Consider the following 20,782-nt stretch of genomic DNA (forward strand, 5'->3'; position numbering starts at 1 on the left):
GAAATGGTGCTGTCCAAGAGTCAAGACGGCCTCCGATTAAATGGGAAAGACTCTGAGAGATTTCAGGACAAAGGAAGCATCTGTGATAACACAAACAAGTGCTCCGTGTCTGTTTGAAATGAAAATATTATGAGAAAAGAAACACTGCTAATCTTGACCTGAATGACTCTTCTGCATAAATATAAAGAAACAGAGGAGGAGCAAGGGAATGATGACCAACAAAACACTTACTTGGGGCATATGACATTATTCGAAAATCCCAATTAAATTCCCCTTCAACATTTGAATTTTTAAACGTAACTTTACCTAGATAGGTGCAATAGCTATAAGAACACAGTACACTGATAAATCATCTGGTCATGACAGACTACCTCATGTACCGAAGAACTGTAGATCAAAATAAAGGAAACTGCAACACAAATGGCCAATAAAGTGTTTTACAAAAACATGTTGTTTCCTTGTGGCCTGGCAAGAAATACTCTTGGCCTAGTTTTGGCCTGATTGTTGTACTTCTGTTACTGTCAGCACTGCAAGATGGGAAGTGTTACACTACCACACCAGATGGCTGAAAATGATTGTATTTTGGAGAAAATGATCACCTGCGAGTCATAACCACAAGAACAAATAGGTGTAAATATATAATTTTACAGAACAGGCATTTAAATAAATTGCTGGGCTTACTGGTGCATTCAAAACTGGAGGTGTGGAAACTTCTTGGTTATAACATGCATTGATGCAGAGACATAGCGTAAGTGGGAGTCTGCATGACTGATTTTATGACCTTGGTTGAACACGTTGTAAAGCCCCAAGAACTGTTTAAATGTAATCATGTTGCAAAGTTTTTTTAGGGTCTCTTGGATGTTCATATAGGTTAGGGAGAGTATGACACCTAATCCTGACAACTCAAACGTCTGAATTCATTTGGTTAAAAAAAATAAACAATGGTTGGTAGTGATGTCTTATCTCCAGTGTTAGACAGCTATGGCATTTTATGTCATTACAAAGGGACAGCCCATAATTAGATCCTTACAGTTGGTGGTTCGTCATTTGATTTACCGTATAAATAGTGAGGGACCAACCTGAGGTGCTCCTGTAGAGGGTGCCCCCCTGGGTGTGGCTTGGGCTGCGGTACAATGGGCCCTGGAACGTCCGATCCTCGTAGATTGGTGCGATGTGGCGGTCTGGCGATATGGCTGACCTTAAGTCCTGGCCCAGCTGGCTGTGCTGACTGGCATATGAGCTCCGTACTCCTGAAAATGTAGCAGAGCGGTTAGCGGATAAAGTGGTTAGCAGATATGCATTTAGCAGCAGAATGGTGTACTGATTTGCCAGACAGTCTCATAACTGATGTGTCAAAGGTTTGAGTGCCATAAAAGCAAAGATCGTTCAATCAATTCCCCTGTGTCCTGTCAAAGTGTCATTGAGCAAGACACTGAATGACTTTCATCTTCAACTGTAATTCTTTCTGGATGACAGTATCACTTAAATGTCTGAAACACATCAGAATGCTAAATAAGACAAAGATGACAAGAAAGAGTAGAACAGGAATAGAATAGGAAGAGAAGTGTTTTCACTTTATATTTCCTAATTTTTGATGGCATGCTTGTATTACATCATCCAATCATTTTCCATTCACTTTCTAGGTGGCCATTGCTTTCCATTTATTCTGTGATGGTACAAAAAACAGCTCAAGCGAGTTCAGCCTTGCATAAGTTGGGTAATCAATCATATTAAACAGCATGCCTGCTTTAATTGTTGTCAAAGTTACAGTAATGTCATTGTTCCACGGCAATGCAGTGCACTGATTTGCAAAGTCTGCTCTGCATTACCATACAACAATGATGGGACCCTGACAAAAAATAAAAGCAGATGTGATGTTCACTGTGACCTCTCTCATGCGAGTTCATTTTGATACTGGCTAGAAATTAATGGGAACCAGTATGCTGCAAGAAAGGATTTTGTCCCCCTTTAATTAAAATTTAAAGGAGCTCTGTGGAACTTCTGTGTTGTGCTGGGAGGCCAGTTGTTAGTTTACTCAATTTCTTAACCAATATCAGCTGCTGAGACGAGGCACTGGAGAACATGCAAGTCACATCGTGTCTAGGAAAATCTGACCGGATTTCTTGACAAAGAAATCCACAGTCCGGCAGCATTTAACAGCTTAATGAATTGTCTACAGGCTTGTATAGGCAACTGAGGAAGACAATAAGGGTTGAATTTTTCATGTCACATTACAATCCAATATCATATGGCCCATAAAACAGTAATAAATACATTTAAATTGCTACAAACTGTAACATCAAGGTCCTTTAATCAGTAATCAGTAATGAATACATATAAAATTAAAAGGTAGTATAAACAATAACTATAAATAACTGAAACATCTAAACTGTGTGAATATTGTACAGAACATGTGAGGCTATAATAACAAACCATGTTACCATGAATTTTATTTTTGTCACACTAACTAAAGACTTATATAATATATCTATAATATTTTTCCAATTCTCTATAAAGCTACTTAGCCTTGAGACACAAAGCCAACTTCAAAGCAGTAGCACTGGCACAAACAGACTGCTGCATTGCCCTGTGGTCTCTGTTGCACTTAAAAATGGCACAAAGTCTAAACCTAAATAAATTGCGGGTTGAACGGCAAAATTTAAGTACACTGTGAACTTGCCTGGATGGAAATTGGTACACTATCACAAAGAATACTGCGCACAGAGGGACAGAACATCCAACCACATCATGCCACTGTGGATCTGATGGAACAGTATGGTGTGGTTAAAACACAAATTAAAATTGATGAATGCTGACTAGAGACAAAAGTGCTAGACCAAGTAGGGTGTGAACGCATGGCAAGAGCAGATGTTGGGAAAAGTGGAATATGGGAATCAGCTTCTGTAATCAGCAATATGCTAACCTGACAGGGATGAGGGGAAAGAAACACACAGGTGAGTTCTGCAACTAAAAGTCCCTGTAACAACAGGCTGCAGGCGCAACGTGAAGCGACAAGTCTGGTCTGACTCAGATTCAGTCCAGATGTGAAACAATAACAGCAGGATGAGGCAACAACAAGGTCTAGAATCACAGCTATGAGACTCCTCACACTGAACCACCTTCCATTATGACTCAACCAACATTTTTTTTCCCCTTAGAAAGTCAGTTTCAGATCTTCAATGTTATTCACCATTCATGTTGGTGCCGTTTCCAAAGGGTAAAGGAGTTCAGATTAATATGTTGTCTGCACACATTGAGTTCTGTTTTCTAGTTAGAAAGAAAGACTGAATCCAAACGTCCACCCTCTGGACTTACTGTCTTAAGTCATATATACTGTGATGTGTTCACAGTCATGTCTGCGGTTAAATATTAATTCTAGCAAAATTTTTAATAGAGTAACTGTTTTACACATTCAAAGTAAGTCCTACAAAATATTGCAGTGAATTTTGGGTTAAGTCTGGTGGGACTGCAACCAAAGCAGACTCTGCAGAAAGTAGGGGCCTTGCGGACTGGATAAATTGTAGGTTTGGACAGTCCTCAGTCACTTACGACCTTCCCCCAAATGTGCCTGCAAAGTCCACTAGTCTGATGATGACAGGTATTTACAAACATGTCGGAAAATGTTGGAATTATTTCCATGTTTTAGCAAAAAAAAGTGTGCATGACACAGTAATAAGAACAAATAAGCACATGCAGAGCCATTTCGTAGCCCACCAATGCAGAGAACTGGGGTTGATTCTCAATAGAGTTTGGTTGTGTGTTCCTAAAAGCATATGTAGCTGTTTTTTTTTTTTTTTTTGGGGGGGGGGGGGGGATCCTTGCATTGCACTAGTGAATACTACTGGCAGAGAGGGGTGCCTTCACAGTCATACCAGGAGGATAGTGTGATAATGCTGCACTTTACACCCTCTCATTAAAGCACATCTCTGACAGGTTAAAGGAGCCTGCTGGTTTACACCCTCCCCAGATCAACAAGGTTAAGAGAAACAAATCTGCAGGAAAAAAAAAAAACTAAAAAACCCCATGTTTAATTAAAACACAGTACAAAATTAAAATCTATGTCTCTGTGTATGTGTTAAGTCAGTGAAGCTCACTAAACTGTGAAGCCCAGTGGACCAGTATACAGTTGGCAACTAACTGCTCATTGCACATTTCACGAGCCTCCAAACGTCACTTGGGTCCTCTCCAACTGCATGAGCTCAGACGCAGACTGCTGCTCAACAACAACTCTGCCATGCAGGACCAGCCAAATGAGGGATTCTTGTCACAGTGTTTCTTGTCTGAGACGGAGGAAATTAATAAATAAGAATATTTGCCTCCTGTGGGAGCGAGGGGACCCTCTGGGAGCAGGGCGAGAGAAGATCTCAAATGTAGATAGCAGGCCAGACCGAGACTAACCTCCAGAGCAAAAGGTCTTGGGCGGTTACTAAGCAGAGCTCGGGGAGCTCAAAAGACCCTGCTAACCGTTAGCTGCATAACAGAAATACTTAACATGTTCAATAATTTATGTTAATAGACCTGGCGGGACTGTTTTTCTTTAAATAGTATTGCTGTGAGGGAAACCTTTCAACTTATAGTAAGAGACATCTTGCAATATACTGGTACTATAAGTTTTGATTGGTCACTAGGTAGGTGAATGGTTACCTCTATTGCTCTGGTCTGACAGGGTTAACACAGCCATGGACTGAGCTTACTTCTCATACAAAAACACACACAAACACTGGTAATAGTATAGTGTAGAGTAGGGAGTACAGGGTAAATGAGCATTCCCCACCAAAATGATAACAGCCCTGAAGTCTGAACAGTGGGTGTCCTTGTCAGGTTTGGCAGTATTCCACTGAACGTTTCTCAGGGCGTTTTCAGGCCTGTATTTTGTTTGCTTTGTCCTGACTTGGGGTGTAATTTGATACTGAACTGTTAATTTTTTTCCCTCAATTCATTCAAGAGTGGCATTTCACTTATACACAATGCTACATGCCTGCAAGCTGTTCTCTAATAGTTGTAAATATAACTTAGTAGATTTGCCTCAAAGCGCTTCCTCTTTTTCGTTGTTATCTTCTTTATTATGGACCACTAGCAACCTGTTTTGATAATTGTTTTCAGTTTGTTTATGTGGTTAATACACCGTTCGGGAGAGCATATGGACAGCAAAAAAAAAATAAAAAAATGCTCCGACTCATCTTGTTAGAAGATGTGCTGCTGGAAGAGTTCATTGTTAGAGGTGAGCTCTGGCAGGTGCATACCACTCATAGTTACACGACAATCATTCTTCATCAAGTAAACTAGACCGGATTATCATTAACAATCAGTCTATTATCTGTCTATGGAACAAATTGCCTGACAACATCAAATCTGCATGCTCAGGTCACAGCTCAAGACCTAACTCTTTTCATTTGGCTTTCGATCGTACTTAAATTGTTACTAATAAATGGACTCTCATGATGGTCATTTAATTGTTTTTACATTCCTCTGGGATTTTATCCTGCATTATATTTTATTGTCTGTTCTGTTGACTCTTATTTGTGATTAGTGCAAATTCTAGCTATTCAATGTGAAGCAATGTGTTTTTTACAAACTAAAGTAAAATTTATAAAACAAATACAAGTTTCCTCAAATTTAATTCTTATCAGCAGCTGATGTAGCTGTTAGTTGGATTTTCAGGAAACATAGATGGAGGATTGGGTCTCGGCCCAGAATAGAACCATTTTAACTTCTGATGTGGATTCTGTAACATACAATCATAGGGTGTTTCAACATTTTCGATAGTTGCATTGATCTTGTTGAAAAATCTGGTGTTTTCAGGTGGCTTGTATCTATGTGAGTTTAAAAAAGGACTGCTGGTGGACATATGTGATCTATTGAGTGGCATTCAGCGTGGTGTTTGGTAAGTCTTCTTGTGGTTGTGTCTTTACTACAAAATTATTTCTTTACTTTGACTGTGCAACAGGTTGTCCACTGACAACAGCACTTTACCTCATTTTCCCGACCACCCTACTTCAATAGACCACCCTGCATTGTTTAATTCCTGGGCTGAATGTCAGTCCCATTCCACAGTGGCTACCAGGTTTTTTCTCCATTGTTGCAGACTTGGTGGTTGCTTGGTGGTGAGGCCAGTCATTTCAATTAGCCGTGCAACAAAAATTCTTTTTCAACACCATTTTAATAAAAGCAATGAGCCACTTAATGCAATGCTTTTAAAGCAGCTTAGAGAGTTTCAGGCACTCCAGGGCAAACGTCTCTTAGCTTTTAGCATGTTCTCCTGTGGCTTTGCGCTAAATGAACCATTTTAGCCGCAATATGAATGTATTAATGTTGAACTAAGGTTCACAATACTAAACTTATCAATGGACTGTATCTAATATGCAAACAGCTTGGACGCACAAAGGAACTTAAATATGAACTACATATAAACAAGTACTCTGAAATGGCAGTTGTGCTGTAGTGCAGGATAGGGAGTAAAAACAGAGTAAAAATGAATAATGCTGCTGCTGTAGTGCCACACTCAAAAGCCAAGGAAGGCTTTCAGCCTCTGTGGCAGTGCACACAATAGCCACTAGCAGCAGCTTGGCAGGAAATCAGTTCAGCTTCTCTTGTTCAAAGGTTTAAAAAGAAGAGAGGGGAGGTATTGGGAAGACATAAGGAAAGGCGGGAGCAACGGAGAAGAAAGCAGGAGAGAATATAAGAGGGGGAGAAAAAAGAAAGGATGAGAATGAAAGGAAGGTTAATGAGGCAGCCAAGGACCACCAGAGACTTCTCATCCCGTGTAAAGCCTGGCCACATGAACCAGGCTTTTTGGCACAGCTGTGACCGAGCGCGAGGGACAGAATCTACCAGACACAGGAGCCTCAGTGCATATCTCTTCCTCTCAGCAGCCCCACTCCTGAAAGTAGCAACATTCAAACAACCTTAGAGAAGACTAATCCGTCTGCCTTCTGTATTCTGCTCCCCTGACAGAAGGGTCTGCAGTCACTTCTAAAAGCATCTGCAAATTGTCAGGGAGAAATAACATACTGCTGTCTATGGAGGATGAATGGCCCACATTCCTGGTGCGTTATAGTCATTTAATTCTCCCCCCTCAGCCCTCTCACCGTGGCTTTAACAGATTACACTTGGCAGAGGCTAGATGAAGGGCGGTGGCGGCTTGGCGCGTGCTTGCTCTCTTGAAACAAACACTTAAATGGATGCAGCTGACTGCGTTCCTCAACAAAAATCATTTTCAAGAACCCTCTGCAAACAAGCAGGAGAACTGGAGTGATCACCAGAAAATCATTGAGAATAGCTGTATAAATAGTGAGTGTACCATGGCTGAGACTACCACGGTGGCCTGGCTGTCATGCAGGTATGCCATTTCCCTGTGCTCTTTCCTCATCCAACTCTGTTCTGAAATGGACATGGGGCGTAATGAGCACATTATTAGAGACAATTAGTCTTCATTTTTCAGCCAGGAAAGGAAGGTAAGACTTCCTGCCAACGACAGTGCAAGGGAGCGGAGCCAGGTAGGAGGTAGTAACAAAGAAGGGATTGGAAGGAGAAGAGCAGAAGATAGGTGAAGACAGTAAATACACATGAAGGGATAGAAGAAAACAGAGGAAAACACAGAATGTGTTAGAGGAAAGGAGAGGTGGGTAGCAGAGGCAAAATAACATCTGCTGATAGATACCGACAGGAAGCCACCGACAGCAACAGTATCAAGGTTAGGCTGTCGGATGGTGTTTGCCAAATCCTTGCAATTGAGCCAGATCATGTGATCACCCCATTTCCTTCCACCACGGCTCATCAAACACTGACAAATTACTGTATTAGGGGTAAGGCCTCACTGAAGTGTATATGAGAGAGCAAGCAGGGGTGAGAAGAGGGAGGATGTGTGAGGGGTGCTTTACCAGAGAGAGGAGAACTAGGCCTGTGTCTCTGCTCAGAGGACAGACACTGAAAACCCATTTGTGTCTGCTTGAAACACCATCACTTATGACTCTGTGACATAACTACCTACTTACAGGAACCTGCAAATGCAGTAGAAAATGAACGCCTGGGAGAAGGGTAACGCGTCCCCAAAAGATGAAGAATTCTTGCAACGAGGGGTCACAAAGTCGCCGTCATTTAATCACGGTTGGGATTTCTACAGTCCAATAAAGAGCAGATTGATATCTGTTACAGGCGACCGGTGCCAACAAATCTCCACAGCTATCTGAAAAAAGTACCAACCCACTTTAGTACACTAAAGGCTTGTTTCCACCAACAATCATGGTAAGTTCAGTTCAATTCATTACATCCACTACCGAAAAGTTATTTTGAGGTACGCAGCACACTGATCCGATACTAAAAGGTGGAATTAAAACACTGCAGACCACTGATTAGTCAGTCAGAACAACATGAATTGTCTCGCTGTCTATACTCTGATGTTGGATTTCCTAAATGCCTGTTCTGTGCCACTAGTCTTTTGTCATGCTGCCTGCAGCCCTGTCACAGGCAAACTGTGTTTCCTTGTTGTAATATACAACCACATGTGCGTGCTGTGTGTACTAAGTGTGTGGTAGCTCTAGAGATGTAAATGTGAATGAAGCAAGGGTACAAAAAGAATACCAGTTTTTATGTCATTCAGGTAGTAATGGGCAATTTAAATCACAGTTAATACATCTATCAGCTTCTCAAAAGTTAGGAGCAGTTTCCCTTGTTATTTCCTAATTGCTGGAATAGTTAATGGATTAATATCTCCAAAGATCAAGGGCTGGCAACAACCCTGCCTGCATTTAAGAATTATGTCACAGATGGAAATGCAAAACAGATCTTACATCACAGTACAGACAGTTACCACAGGTTATATATGGGTTCATAGAGTACTATACCAAAACAACTTTTGTGGAAAAGCAGCTTAGGAGTGGGGAGTTTGTGGGTCCGAGTTGCTAGCACAAAAAAAGGGGGGCCTGTGTCAGCATTTTCAGCCATTACACCATATGATAACAACTAATAGAGTGTGTTGATGTTAAATCCAATATATGTAGCTCAATTTGTTTTTCTTGCTTACAAGTTGACCCACATTTAGTATTGATCTTCCAATATTATGCTAACATTATTTTTGTCATACCATCCATTACTAAGCACTTCCATTCACTACAGGAGCTCTGTTTCAGCTACTGTCTCTTTAAGGGACCAACTGCCAAAAAGCGCAGTCTGCTCTGACTGGTCCGCTTTCACAGGTCTGAGCAGGCACTTCCCAAGATATTTCAGCATCAACTCTGCCACACAACCTTGTGACATTGTAACCTTACAGAAACTTGATCAGCCTTCTGATTTATATAGAGCTAAACCAAAATATGAATAAAGATTTGAAATAACTTGAGTCACATGAAATGCTTAAAATGACAAGCTGTCGGAGATGGCAATTTCACTGGGAACAAATACAAGATAGATGTATACAAGCAGCACCAACATGCAAACACAGGACACTGAGGATGATGGGAAACCGATGTCACACACAACGCAAAAAGGTTCACCTTGAATGTCATCATCAACCAGGGCATCTGAGGGTATCCCCAGGCAGCATGAAGTCAAGCAGACATCAGTCCATTAACCTTGTAACAAAAATATTGTGAATTGCTATGCTAATGCTTATTTTACCTTTGGAGGAAAACAAAAATGGACCTCTGCTTTGAGCACTTATAAAACCCTTCTTTCATTTCCCTCTCCTGCTGAAAAGCATTCACATATTACTAACGTATAAATAAACTGTGGTTTTTATTATCTACAGGAGATACCTTAAAAACATGAAGACTGAGCATGAATCAGCAAAGGCTGGCCTCTCCCCTTTTGCTGTGTGGAAAAATTGGTTTTCTCTAGATTTGGGACAAGATAAATGTTTGGCTAGAAGTAGTCAGTGTTTGTTTTTTTGCCTCTCCCAAAAGAATAACATATATGCTAGTTCAAGCAAGCAGGTTATCCAATTATCATCTTCCTGATCACCTCAATGATTCTGAAGAATCACAAACACACACACACACACACACTTCTTTTTTCCTCGGTGAGTGCCAAAGATATAACCTTGATAAGGTACCTATGAAAATAACAATAATGAAGCTTGAAGGAAATCCATTATGTGTGGAAATGTTTTCTTCTACCTTCTATTTCAGTACATAGTGACACCTCCTTTTGTATTAAGACATATTAAAACTTTTCACATAAGTAGCTAACGTTAACCACGTGAACTTACTCAAATTAAAGAGTAACTTAACGGCAGCAGGAAATCCAGTGGTTTAACTTTTCATGTCTTCTCACCACAGTGATGTAAAAGTGTACTGCTAACCACACTGTTGGGTGTGGTTGGAGGGGCAACAGAGTACCAGAAAGGGTGGTGAAACACTGCTTTCCAGACTGGTGTTAAGTTACTCTTGAAGCTAACTGTGTGCAGGCTCACGTGTTTTAGAAAGAAAAATATAAAATCAACCTTATGGGCATATGCACATGTATGAACATTATGTTTTGCTTGTCTTTGTATGATGTGCACAAGGTGTTCAAACATGTGAGAAATGCCACATAATAACTAAGGACTACTAGACTGTTGTTTCCAACTCTATTGTCAACAGCAAGGCTGTGATCAGCAGTCTGATATTATATCTGAGCTAATATTTGTCCTCTTGCAGGAACGATGGCATGGCTAAACTCGAAGACAACAGCTGACCTCACAATCGTCACAATTGTTTATGTTAAGATTCAGTATGCTGAGCACAGAGCCAGCGCCAAGCCAATAAAAGTATAAATGTATCACTGTCCAAATGTTGACAGCCTGCACTACAAATCGTCTACTCAAGGAGTTCACAAGAATGTATAAAAACAATAATATTACAGCCTTCACTGAATTACTTGAGGTTTACATAAAGGAAACACAAAATGTTTAAGGGTGCTTTATAGTTAACTGAAGAGTACTTCTTATATTAATGTGATACAATTAGAATTTCTTGCATATTACATTATTTAAAAGTAAAATAAACTCTGGCGATGTTGAAGCACTTTATCTCTATGAACCGTATGCCCTTTTTATTAATTTTGGAAGTTAGCAGGCAAATGCACAATGATACAGCGATTCACACAGCTATGCCCTAGAGGAAAAGAAGGGATATCGGGGCAAATTAAGAGGAAATCACTATGTACTGTAATCTTTCCCTCTTTCTGATATGACAGACAGCATATTCACTCTTGCCCTTAGACCTTTTTATATAAAACACTTAGAGACATTTGAAAGTAGTTACTCTAAGTGAGTTAGAACAGGCTGTTCGGCCAATACAATATAAATGTCAGTGTGCATGTTTGTGCGTGTTTATGCGTCTGAGCACCTGTGAGGCTGTCAGGTCGCGTCATCCTCTCGTAAATGTCGTAACTCTGGGGTCCATAGGGGTCGGTGTTGTGGAGCATGGAGCGAGGCAGAGTGGAGCTGTAGTGCTGGGGCACAGCGGTCATTGTGGCCCTGACCGGAGACGACGAGTGACCAGGCTGCTTGGTCAGTGGGGGGTTGACCCCATCCACCATCGTCAGAGGCGAGCCCACACGGCCTGAAGTTGAACTCGCAGAGGCCTGATAGGGTGAGGTTGTGCGGCTGGCGCTGCCCGATCGCGAGTTCGTGGAGCCCATGCGCCGCAGTGCAGCAGGGGAGTTTTTCTGTGTGGTGTAGGGCGAGCCGCTGCCACCCCCGCCGGTGCTACTGCTGCGCTGGGCAGAGGGCAAGGTTGTGGAGAAGATGCTGGAGAGGGGTTTGGGTTCGGTTACGATGGGGGAGCCGTAGGCACTGCCAACTGAGGTACGCAGGGAACCGCGGGAGGGGGACATACTGCTAGTGTAGGCTGGCGAGTGAGAGCGAGAAGGCACTGAGCTGACCCTCCGCATAGCACGGCCAGGCACTGCTGTTGTCACTGCTGGAACCTGCGAGTCAGAGAGAAAATAATATGGCATTTGTTACTTCAGGAGCTATAAAATCATGTTGATCTCCCTGCTATAAATCTACTTCTGCAATGATAATAAAATGCTAAACAGCCCTGCATTACACAAACAAATTCATTACTGGGCATGACTTTACTCTGGGCCATATTTATTTTCTCTTTTCCACCTCCCTCCCTTGTGTGTGACAGTGCCATTTGGCTTCTCAGTGGTGCGTGTGTTTACAACCCCGTATGAAGCATGATTGTGTCTCAGTATACTTGTTTACCTTCTGTGCCTTTAAGCGTTACATTGCTACCTTCACAGAAACACATGCAACAGCTATTTCAGAATTTCTGTTTTGTTGTTACGAATTAAAAGATTACAATCAGTTCAGTAATTAAACTTTCAGAGCCCTTGAACACTGTGAAAAGACTGCTTAATTAAAAAAACGCTGTGTATATCCCAAGATAACTCTTCACTGATATATTTGTGCCTGACAACAGCAATATGTTGTATGTGCAGTTGCTGGCAGTACCTGGGCAGAAGCCTGGCCCTCGGCCCTGGCATTCCTCACTAGGGTACCAGTGCCAGCGCCGGGGAAGGAGTGCTGCATCCTCAACTCAGCCTTGCCCAGATTCTGGCTGCTGTGGTAGCCGCTGCTGGCATCCTGGTAGCCGCTGTCCGAGTACGAGTTCATCTGAGTGGAGCTACGTGAATTCCCCGTGGACCCTGAGAGAGAGAGCGTGACAGAAAAATGCAGAGAGATAGAGGCGAGAGGAACGGGTGACAGAGACATCATAAATGGTTTCATAATAGACGCGACCTTTACCTAGACAGGATTACTAATGACAAATGGCACAGGAGGGGGAGAAATGTTCCCCCACCCTATAATTCAGTGTGCCTTGGTACATAATTCAGCCTTCATAAGCTGTGATGATGAATCAGTTGTAAGCAGTGACACTCAGAGTATCGAGGCAAAGGTGCGAGACGAAACAGTGTCTGTATCATCAAAGGAGAAGTAACAGGAAACAATTTGTATCTTAAGAATTGCAGAAAATGAAGAAGTGACTGAAAGAAAAGAGGGCTGCAGAAGATGGAGAGAAGGCAATAACAGACCCTCACTTTCATGGAGGGAGGACTGCTCCGGGGAGTACAGAGACACCTGCTCTGACTCAGTCTTGATGCGGTAGCTGGGCGACTGGGAGCTGTCAGTCACCCGAGATTTGGCTTCCCCTGAGGCAGAGGCATCTGGGAAGACAGAGCAGAGCAGGGAGTCAGTCGCAAGAGGAAGAGCTTTAAGTCTGAAACAATTATATAGTTTTGGCTTTGGATGGAAAGATTATAACGGTCATTAAAGCAGTCAAGAATTGTTTTAGTTGAGAGGAAATGAAAACAGACAATGATTTCTGCAACATTAGTTTCATGTTTGTGTACAGTTGGGAGTCATTAAATTTTACTGCCATACTAATTCGGGAAGGCTAAATTGTGAAGCATGTCACTTCAACAGTGTATAAAGTCATGCTCCAAATAGTTTCAGTGCCTTCAACATTTCCTGTCACCACTCCCGCTTTCTACATACACGACAACAACCAGTGTGGCAAACAAGAGCTGGAATTAGCCTCCTAATGTCCCTGTGCACGTTGTTTACTCATAATCACAATCTAGTTAAGCGTGACCAGTGTCAATGGGTTACTCCGCAATCACTAGAACAATAGGCAGCAAGCGGCGGGGGGGGGCAGGGAGGCAAACATTGGCAGCCAGGGTCTGACGAATCCCGCTTGGTTAGCTGGTGTGAGAATGAGAGCTGAACCCCGTGAAGAAGCCGCTTTGTTGCCTGAGCTGACCTGTTGAATAAACCTGTTGACACATCGTACTAATGTGTCTGACAACCTGGCACCTTGCATTCCCTCCTCTGAAGATCTAACAGTGGTGGCCTGAGGTCCCCAGAAGCCAGCCCCTTTTCAAATCAATTCAGATTTCACTCCACTCCACTACTGCCAGTGTTTAGCCTTCATCGGGGGGAGGTGCTCTGTTTCATCCCCCCCTTAAAATACTATGATGTAATGATGGTGTCTAATCACAAAAAGACAATTCACATCTTGTTGTGTTGGACCAAAATTAGTTTGTGAGAAGAATGAAAAACGATCTTTTTGAAGGATCCACAACATTTTTTTCAGTGCCATTTTATTCATTTACGAAATCAATTCCTTCAAAATGTAACCAAAGCATTACAGCCAACACTTAATTATACTTTTGTAAATCAAGACGGAGGTCTGAAACCTGCATGGTTAAGAAAGATAGGCTACTGAACTACTTTTCGTTCTCGCTAGAGAGACAGTCTGAATCTGGTGTTGTTGTTGTTTTTTTTAACACTTTGCAGGGAATGCACTCTGCGACAGACCCAAACATATAGAGAAAGCTCAAAGGGTGACACGAGGGACTTGACGTTGTACTCAGTATTTACAGTAAAAAAACAAATCAATTCAAATCAAATCAATTTTATTTATATAGCCCAAAATCACAATCACATTGCCTCAGTGGGCTTTACAATCTGTACAGTGAACAACATCCTGTCCTTAGACCCTCGATTCGAGTGAGGAAAAACTTCACATGTTGATGGAAAGAAAAAACCCTTTCATCAGAAAGCATTTATACGTCCTTTAAACCTAAGCAATGACATGACTGAACAAGTCTTTTGTCTCCTTCCATCCAGGCAGTGACTCTGTGTCTGGCACACAGCGTGTCATTTCGGACCACAGGGTTTTTATACTGAGCCTTGACCCTGTTTGATGAATGAGATGCCAAAAAGCCAGAACAGAGGAGGAGCAGGAAGAGAGGGAGACAGCAAGAAAGACAGAAGCCCCTTTTCTTCATGAGATTAAACATTACTGGCTTCAAACATCCATGTATGGCAGCAGGGTTTTTGACATTCACATTTAGCTCTCTTATTTGTAATAATTTAATGCTGTTATTTTAACACACAACACCACTTCTGGATAGAGTATTTCGTTGTACTAGAGACACTGAAGAGCAGAGTTGTCTGTTCTCACACAGCACTGAAATCCCAAACTTTAAGTTACACTTACTTTCTTTGGTAACCCCTGTTATCTAAGCACCCTGTAGCCATCTAATACTTTCTTGTCTATTATTAATATAGAATAATAATGCACAGTTTACACAGTCCAGCAGCATACATAGACAATGGTCTGTATCTTTTAATCCTATTTTCTTCACAGGCTGGTTTACAGTTGCTGTACATGGTTTAAAGAGAAACCTTTAGGTTGTTTGCCTCGTTTAATTCAAGTGTTGGAAAATTTCATTGATTTCCAAAATTATATCCCTGCACTCTACATTACTACAGCAGAGCTGTTATAACAGAGACAGACCACTCAAAGCATTGTGAATGAAAATGTCAGCAACACCAGTCATGGAGGTTGTATATCTAACCCCTTCTCAAATAAAGCCAATCATCTGCTTTATCATAGCCGAACCAGGAAATATACTGTATCTGCCAGTTTCACTGACAAGAGCACACAGCCGAGATTCAAAACAGTTTCAACGGATTTGGGGTGGATGGAGATGAAAGAGGAGGATATCACTCTAATGCAGAGGATTACCGAGAAAGACAAGGTTATTCAAACGTTAGAAATTAAAATCTCAGTTGTTTAAGTGATCTGGTGGGATGAGCTCACAGTGTCAGGTCATGACACTCTGGATTGAGCCTTAAAAGGAGTTTGTGTTGTGAAACTATGCGAAATAGAAGTATAACCTGTAGGAAAAGGTGTTTTAATTTTGTTTTGGGGCAAAGAAATCAAACTTTTTAAGCCTGTTTTTATTAGATTAGATTATTAGTCTTTCTATTGATGTAGTATTTGTGTCCAAGTGACCACTGAAACTGAAGTTATGGCTCTATCGCTATTCATTTAGATAGGGGCTTGGTCTTTTTTAGTGCATAATTACTGCCTGGGGACATTGCCAAAATGGCTGCCAAGTGGCAAGACATACCAAAAAGGACTACAGTGACATCTGGAATCATTATTGTTTTCATGTCCACCCTTAACATTTTAACACTGGCTGTCACATAATGGAGTGTAGCAAACTTAATTAACAAGAAATGTGTATTTTAATGCCAATTTTCAGACTGGTGAGGTTTAAAATATATATTTAAAAGCATATGAAGGGTGGCATCCTTATAATTATGAGCTTGCTAGGCACCCTTGCTAAGAGGGAGTACAGAGAAATAGAGCTGTGTTGAGAGGAGAAGCAGTGGATGAGATGCTACCATATGTGGCAAAAATTGCAATCACACAACAATAGGAAATTACAAAAATCCTCAGTATGCAGATTGCCAAAGAGTTTGCTGTTAAAAATGACAAGGTCCTTTTTTTGAGCATGATGCGGACATGTTCAACTGTCATGTCAGAAAAAGAACAAAACAGCTAAACAAAAACCGACAGGGTACAGAAACAGAGACAGCTTCCATCCTGGCCAGTTTGTTGTCTTCTCTCAGTGGACACGAGGTGTGACTGCATTGACATTTCCTGGGGCTAAAAGGCTCGTTTCCACAGTAACACTTCTATCCCAAACTCTCAGACAGTGGAGACAGACGGTGGCCCACGAGGCCTCCCAGACAAACTCGGCCCATTACACTCTGTGCCACACATCTAGACTTTAATTCATTTAGATTGGAAAAAGTACATTACCACGTCTGACGATCATTTATCATCTACAGCACAATGAGAAATCAATACCAAGCAAAACAGTGATTGTGATTAGTCCCCGGCTCTGTTCAAACACTAATGAAATGTATTCAGCAAGGAAATGGGGAATGGGCCGCAAGTGAGAAATGCGTATAGTATTAAAATTCCCTGTGCATATGTACAACTATAGCCCCCCATGGGCTCTTCTGACAGGATCGACAATAAAAAGATTAATGACCATCGGTGAAATTTGCCAAGTTCCTCTATGCAATTAATAAGCCATGAAATACATTAGTGAATTCAATTCATTATCTGTTTTCTGCTGAAGATCCTTCCAAGGATGTGGACTAAACAAACAAAGACTAAAGGAGTCTGAGAGGGATCCTTCCGCTCCCAATCACTGATGCCGTTGTGTGTGTGAGTGGGCTGAAAAAACAGCTTAGATAAATATTAAAACAAGAAAACGCCTCAGGCTGCCCATTAATGTAAGCTTGGTTGAAGAGGCTCGCATTAGCAATGATTACTGTGGAAATGTAAAACATGCCTGAGCAACACATCCACACAAACACACACTTAATCAAGCCAGTACAGAAAGATGCACACAGTCTCTAATACTAATATTAAAGAATAATTCAAAAGCACTTGGCTGAACAGTTAAGCCTTACTTATGTTCCTCATGTCACTTTTTTATCACTGTATTATTCAACAGAACTGTCTGGGAGAGTTGGACCTCATAAGATAAAACATGAATATATAAGAAGATGGGTATCTATGGTGGTCATTAACCACTGGCTATAGGTCTCAATTAGGGTCAAACAGGACCAGAAATTAATTTACACTTTACAACTAAGCTAAAGTTGCAACAATTAATCAATTAATCTTTTAGTTGATAAGTTAAATGGAAGACTCTCCTCTGTCTCTTTTGATAATCAATTAATAATCTGAGTCATTTTTCAAGCAAAAATATCAGACATTTGGTGGTCCTAGCTACATAAATATGAGGAAATTGCTGGTTTTCTTTGTCATTTATGGATAACAAAAGCAACGACTCAACACGCTGTAGTACATATTCCAGGCCTATAGGTCCATCCATCCATCCATCCATCCGTCCATTGTCAACTGCTTATCCAGAGTCGGGTCGTGGGGGCAGCAGCAAGCCCCAGACTTCCCTTTCACGTCGGCTAACTCTGACTGGGGGAATCCCCAGGCGCTCCCAGGCCATGAGATATAATCTCTCCACCTGGTCCTGGGTCTACCTCTAGGTCTCCCAGTTGGATGTGCCAGGACCACAACCCTAGGAAAGCACCCTAGTGGCATCCTCATCAGATGCCCGAACCACCTCATCCAGCTCCTTTCCACCCAGAGGAGCAGTGGCTCAGCTCTGAGTCCCTGCCGGAAAGCTGAGCTTCTCACCCTATCTCTAAGGAAGACCCCAGCCACCCTGCAGAGAAAACCCATTTCGACCTACCCTCATCTATGACCATAGGTGACAGTAGGGATGAAGATTGACCAGTAGATCGAGAGCTTTGCCTCTGGCCCCTCACCTGAGACCAATTTGCCTTGGGAGACCCTACCAGGAGCACATGGCTCCTGCCAACCTAGCTGCCAGGTTCATTGGGACACGCAAACGTGCCCTATTAACCTTAATAGGCTCAATATCTTCTGCGGCACGAACACAAGCATGTAGTCCACCATTGTTGTTGTTGTTGCTGTTGTTATGAGATGCCGTGGGGTTAAGAGGTCAAAGGCTAGAGGTCGAGAGGTAGGGCGATGGCGTCACCGATACGCAAAGAATGCGGATTCGCTGTCCACGCGAGAACGCAAGGGCGGCGTTTTCATATTTTTCCACCCTGAGACTAGGTTTCAAAAAAGTGTGGTTACAGACACTGCGTTTACAGGATCCATGTGGACGATCGGCCAAAACGATGCAAAACATGTGAGTTTACACAAAAAAGCGTTTCCATGTGGATGGCCCCTAAGTAGGTGGCCCATCATGTTGCAATAAACCTCTATTTAATTAGTAGTATTGCTGTTGTCATGAACACTGTTTTGAAGACTATTTCAGGTTAGGGAATGAATATATACTAGGACCGATACTAGAGTTTTGGGACTGATGTCGATATCAGGGAGTTAAAAATTCTACTATTGACTTAACGTGTGATACATTAAGTATTCATGCACACACTTGCAAACACACACACTCAGAGTATATACACATATACATTTCTTCCAGTGATCCCTTAGATGTGGGTATCAAAAAGATGTATGTGTAATATAGGCAGGCTATTTTGCGGTTTTACAATAAACTTTGACAATAAACTTGGGAGAGGCTCTATCATACAGTGCACATGGGGTTTGTGGTAAGAAGAGGGATAGCTATCCATCCATCTGTGTGTGTATTGACATACCTGCAGTCCTCCAAGGCAGGGACTTCTCAGATGAGCTGTATGGGGGATACAGGGAGATGAAAAAGTCAATACATGCACTATAAACCAGAAAAAAACAGTGAAACACACAAGTGAAATCATCTGGAAGGGACATGTTAGGGCCTCAATACTCTTTCCTTGGGCCTTTCACAACAGGGTCACAGATGATAATCACTATGTTTCTAGATTAAACAGCTAGAGTTTCGGAGTATACTGCCTGAGTGCAGATTTAATGTTTACAACTCAGATATAAAGTCCATTCCTGTCATCTGTGTTTATCAAGACCAAAAGGGGCCTTAGGTGACAGCAAGTGTTTTGTTTGATCCTCAAATTTGGGGTTGGGGGCTGTTCTTTACCTGCAGCTTTAATAAACATGCCAAGCAGAAAAGTACAAAAGGCCAGAGGAGGAGTATACCCTGATCGGAGCTGAAACTGAGCACAGAGAAGAGAGGCAAGCTACTAACATAAATCAGAAGTGATCATACAGCCCATTCGAACCCAACCACACAGTGTCCTGACATCCTTACATAATCCTGACATGCATAACAGTGTATATTGCAAAACAGAGATGCTCAGTCTCCAGAGAATAATGTAGCAAAATAATAGTCCAGCCAGAGAGCAATTGCCGTTTGTGACTATTACTCAGCCACGACCACTGAGGATACCAAGCGAACACAGAAAGGATCCCGTGGCAGTGAGTGGTGATTGATGATGAATCGTCCTGGATCAGTGGGTGAAGGATCATTGGCAAGCTCAGAGTAAGAAAGCGTCAGACCAAACACCCAGTAGACAATGGAACACATCGCGAAAAGATCTCAAATGAATGTTCAGAATGTGCATACTGTCACAAGCCTTTACTTGCTTCTCTGTGTGCTTGATATTATTTAAAGCTGGTCTGACACAATATTCTCTCACAATTGCACCGAAATATGCCTGACATTTTTGTTTGCGGTTTTCTAGTAGGCTACCCAGTCTTATTGACTCTTGTTTTGTTGCACTTTTGACTAGGTTGAGGCCTGAGGCATTAACACCTGACAGCAGGAAAGCTGCAAGGGAAATGGACACAGCTATCTGGAGTTTTACTGATAAACCCACTGATGCTGGAAGAATATCATTCCAACTCATGGGAGCAGGCTTTGGGAAGAATGGTCTTTCCTGCAATCTCACCACGATAGAAAAAAACAGGTCTGCTTTGATAACTGCAGAGCTAGATTTAGATTTCAGCTTCCAACCGTTGATATTGCCATCGCAATTCCAGACACAAGAATGATGCATGTCAGTTATGCATATTCAGTGTACTACAGCTAGAAGCATAGAAGCTTATGTCTTGACCTTCAGAAAAGTAACCCCCGCACAGATTCCAGCAATCAAGATGTGGCTAACAGAAAGCGGAAGGTGGAAACAGCAAGAAAATGACACAGTTCGCACTGTGGCACATTTGCTGCTCTTAGTTTTGCTCTTCCACTTTATTAAAAGCTTCTCTCAGGAGTACTACTGTGAGTGGAGTGCTGATGCATTCAGTGTGATATTGCATTTCTTGTTAGGGTCTTCTAACTCAGTATCAGCAATCATTTCTTTCCACAAGTTAATAATGGAACAAAAACAAAACAAAAGACAATTAATGTCTGTTCAGCAAATTGTCAATACTTGTTGATCATGATCAAGAGACCATTTTCAGTCCTAAATCATACATTAGAGTACACAGAGTGATTTTCAATATGTAACTTTAACCTAAAACAGAAACAACATGAG

The 20,782-nt window shown here is 41.8% G+C and overlaps 1 protein-coding gene across 3 annotated transcripts in view; it reads right to left on the bottom strand.

Annotated features, from left to right (window-relative positions):
• LOC119025761 (plakophilin-4-like) overlaps window positions 1-20,782 on the bottom strand; it is a 91,558-nt gene that overhangs the window by 26,917 nt on the left and 43,859 nt on the right. For 2 of the 3 annotated variants that reach the window (XM_037109678.1, XM_037109680.1), the window contains exons 4-8: window positions 19,013-19,047; window positions 13,021-13,152; window positions 12,440-12,633; window positions 11,325-11,907; window positions 1,080-1,250 (exon numbers count right to left, since the gene is read on the bottom strand). In XM_037109678.1, coding sequence (XP_036965573.1) covers window positions 1,080-1,250; window positions 11,325-11,907; window positions 12,440-12,633; window positions 13,021-13,152; window positions 19,013-19,047 — 1,115 coding nt within the window. The remainder of the gene's footprint in view (window positions 1-1,079; window positions 1,251-11,324; window positions 11,908-12,439; window positions 12,634-13,020; window positions 13,153-19,012; window positions 19,048-20,782) is intronic. The other variant, XM_037109679.1, reaches the window with a different exon arrangement.

This window comes from Acanthopagrus latus, chromosome 9, assembly GCF_904848185.1.
Source record: "Acanthopagrus latus isolate v.2019 chromosome 9, fAcaLat1.1, whole genome shotgun sequence".
In the NCBI taxonomy this organism is placed as follows: Eukaryota; Metazoa; Chordata; class Actinopteri; order Spariformes; family Sparidae; genus Acanthopagrus; species Acanthopagrus latus.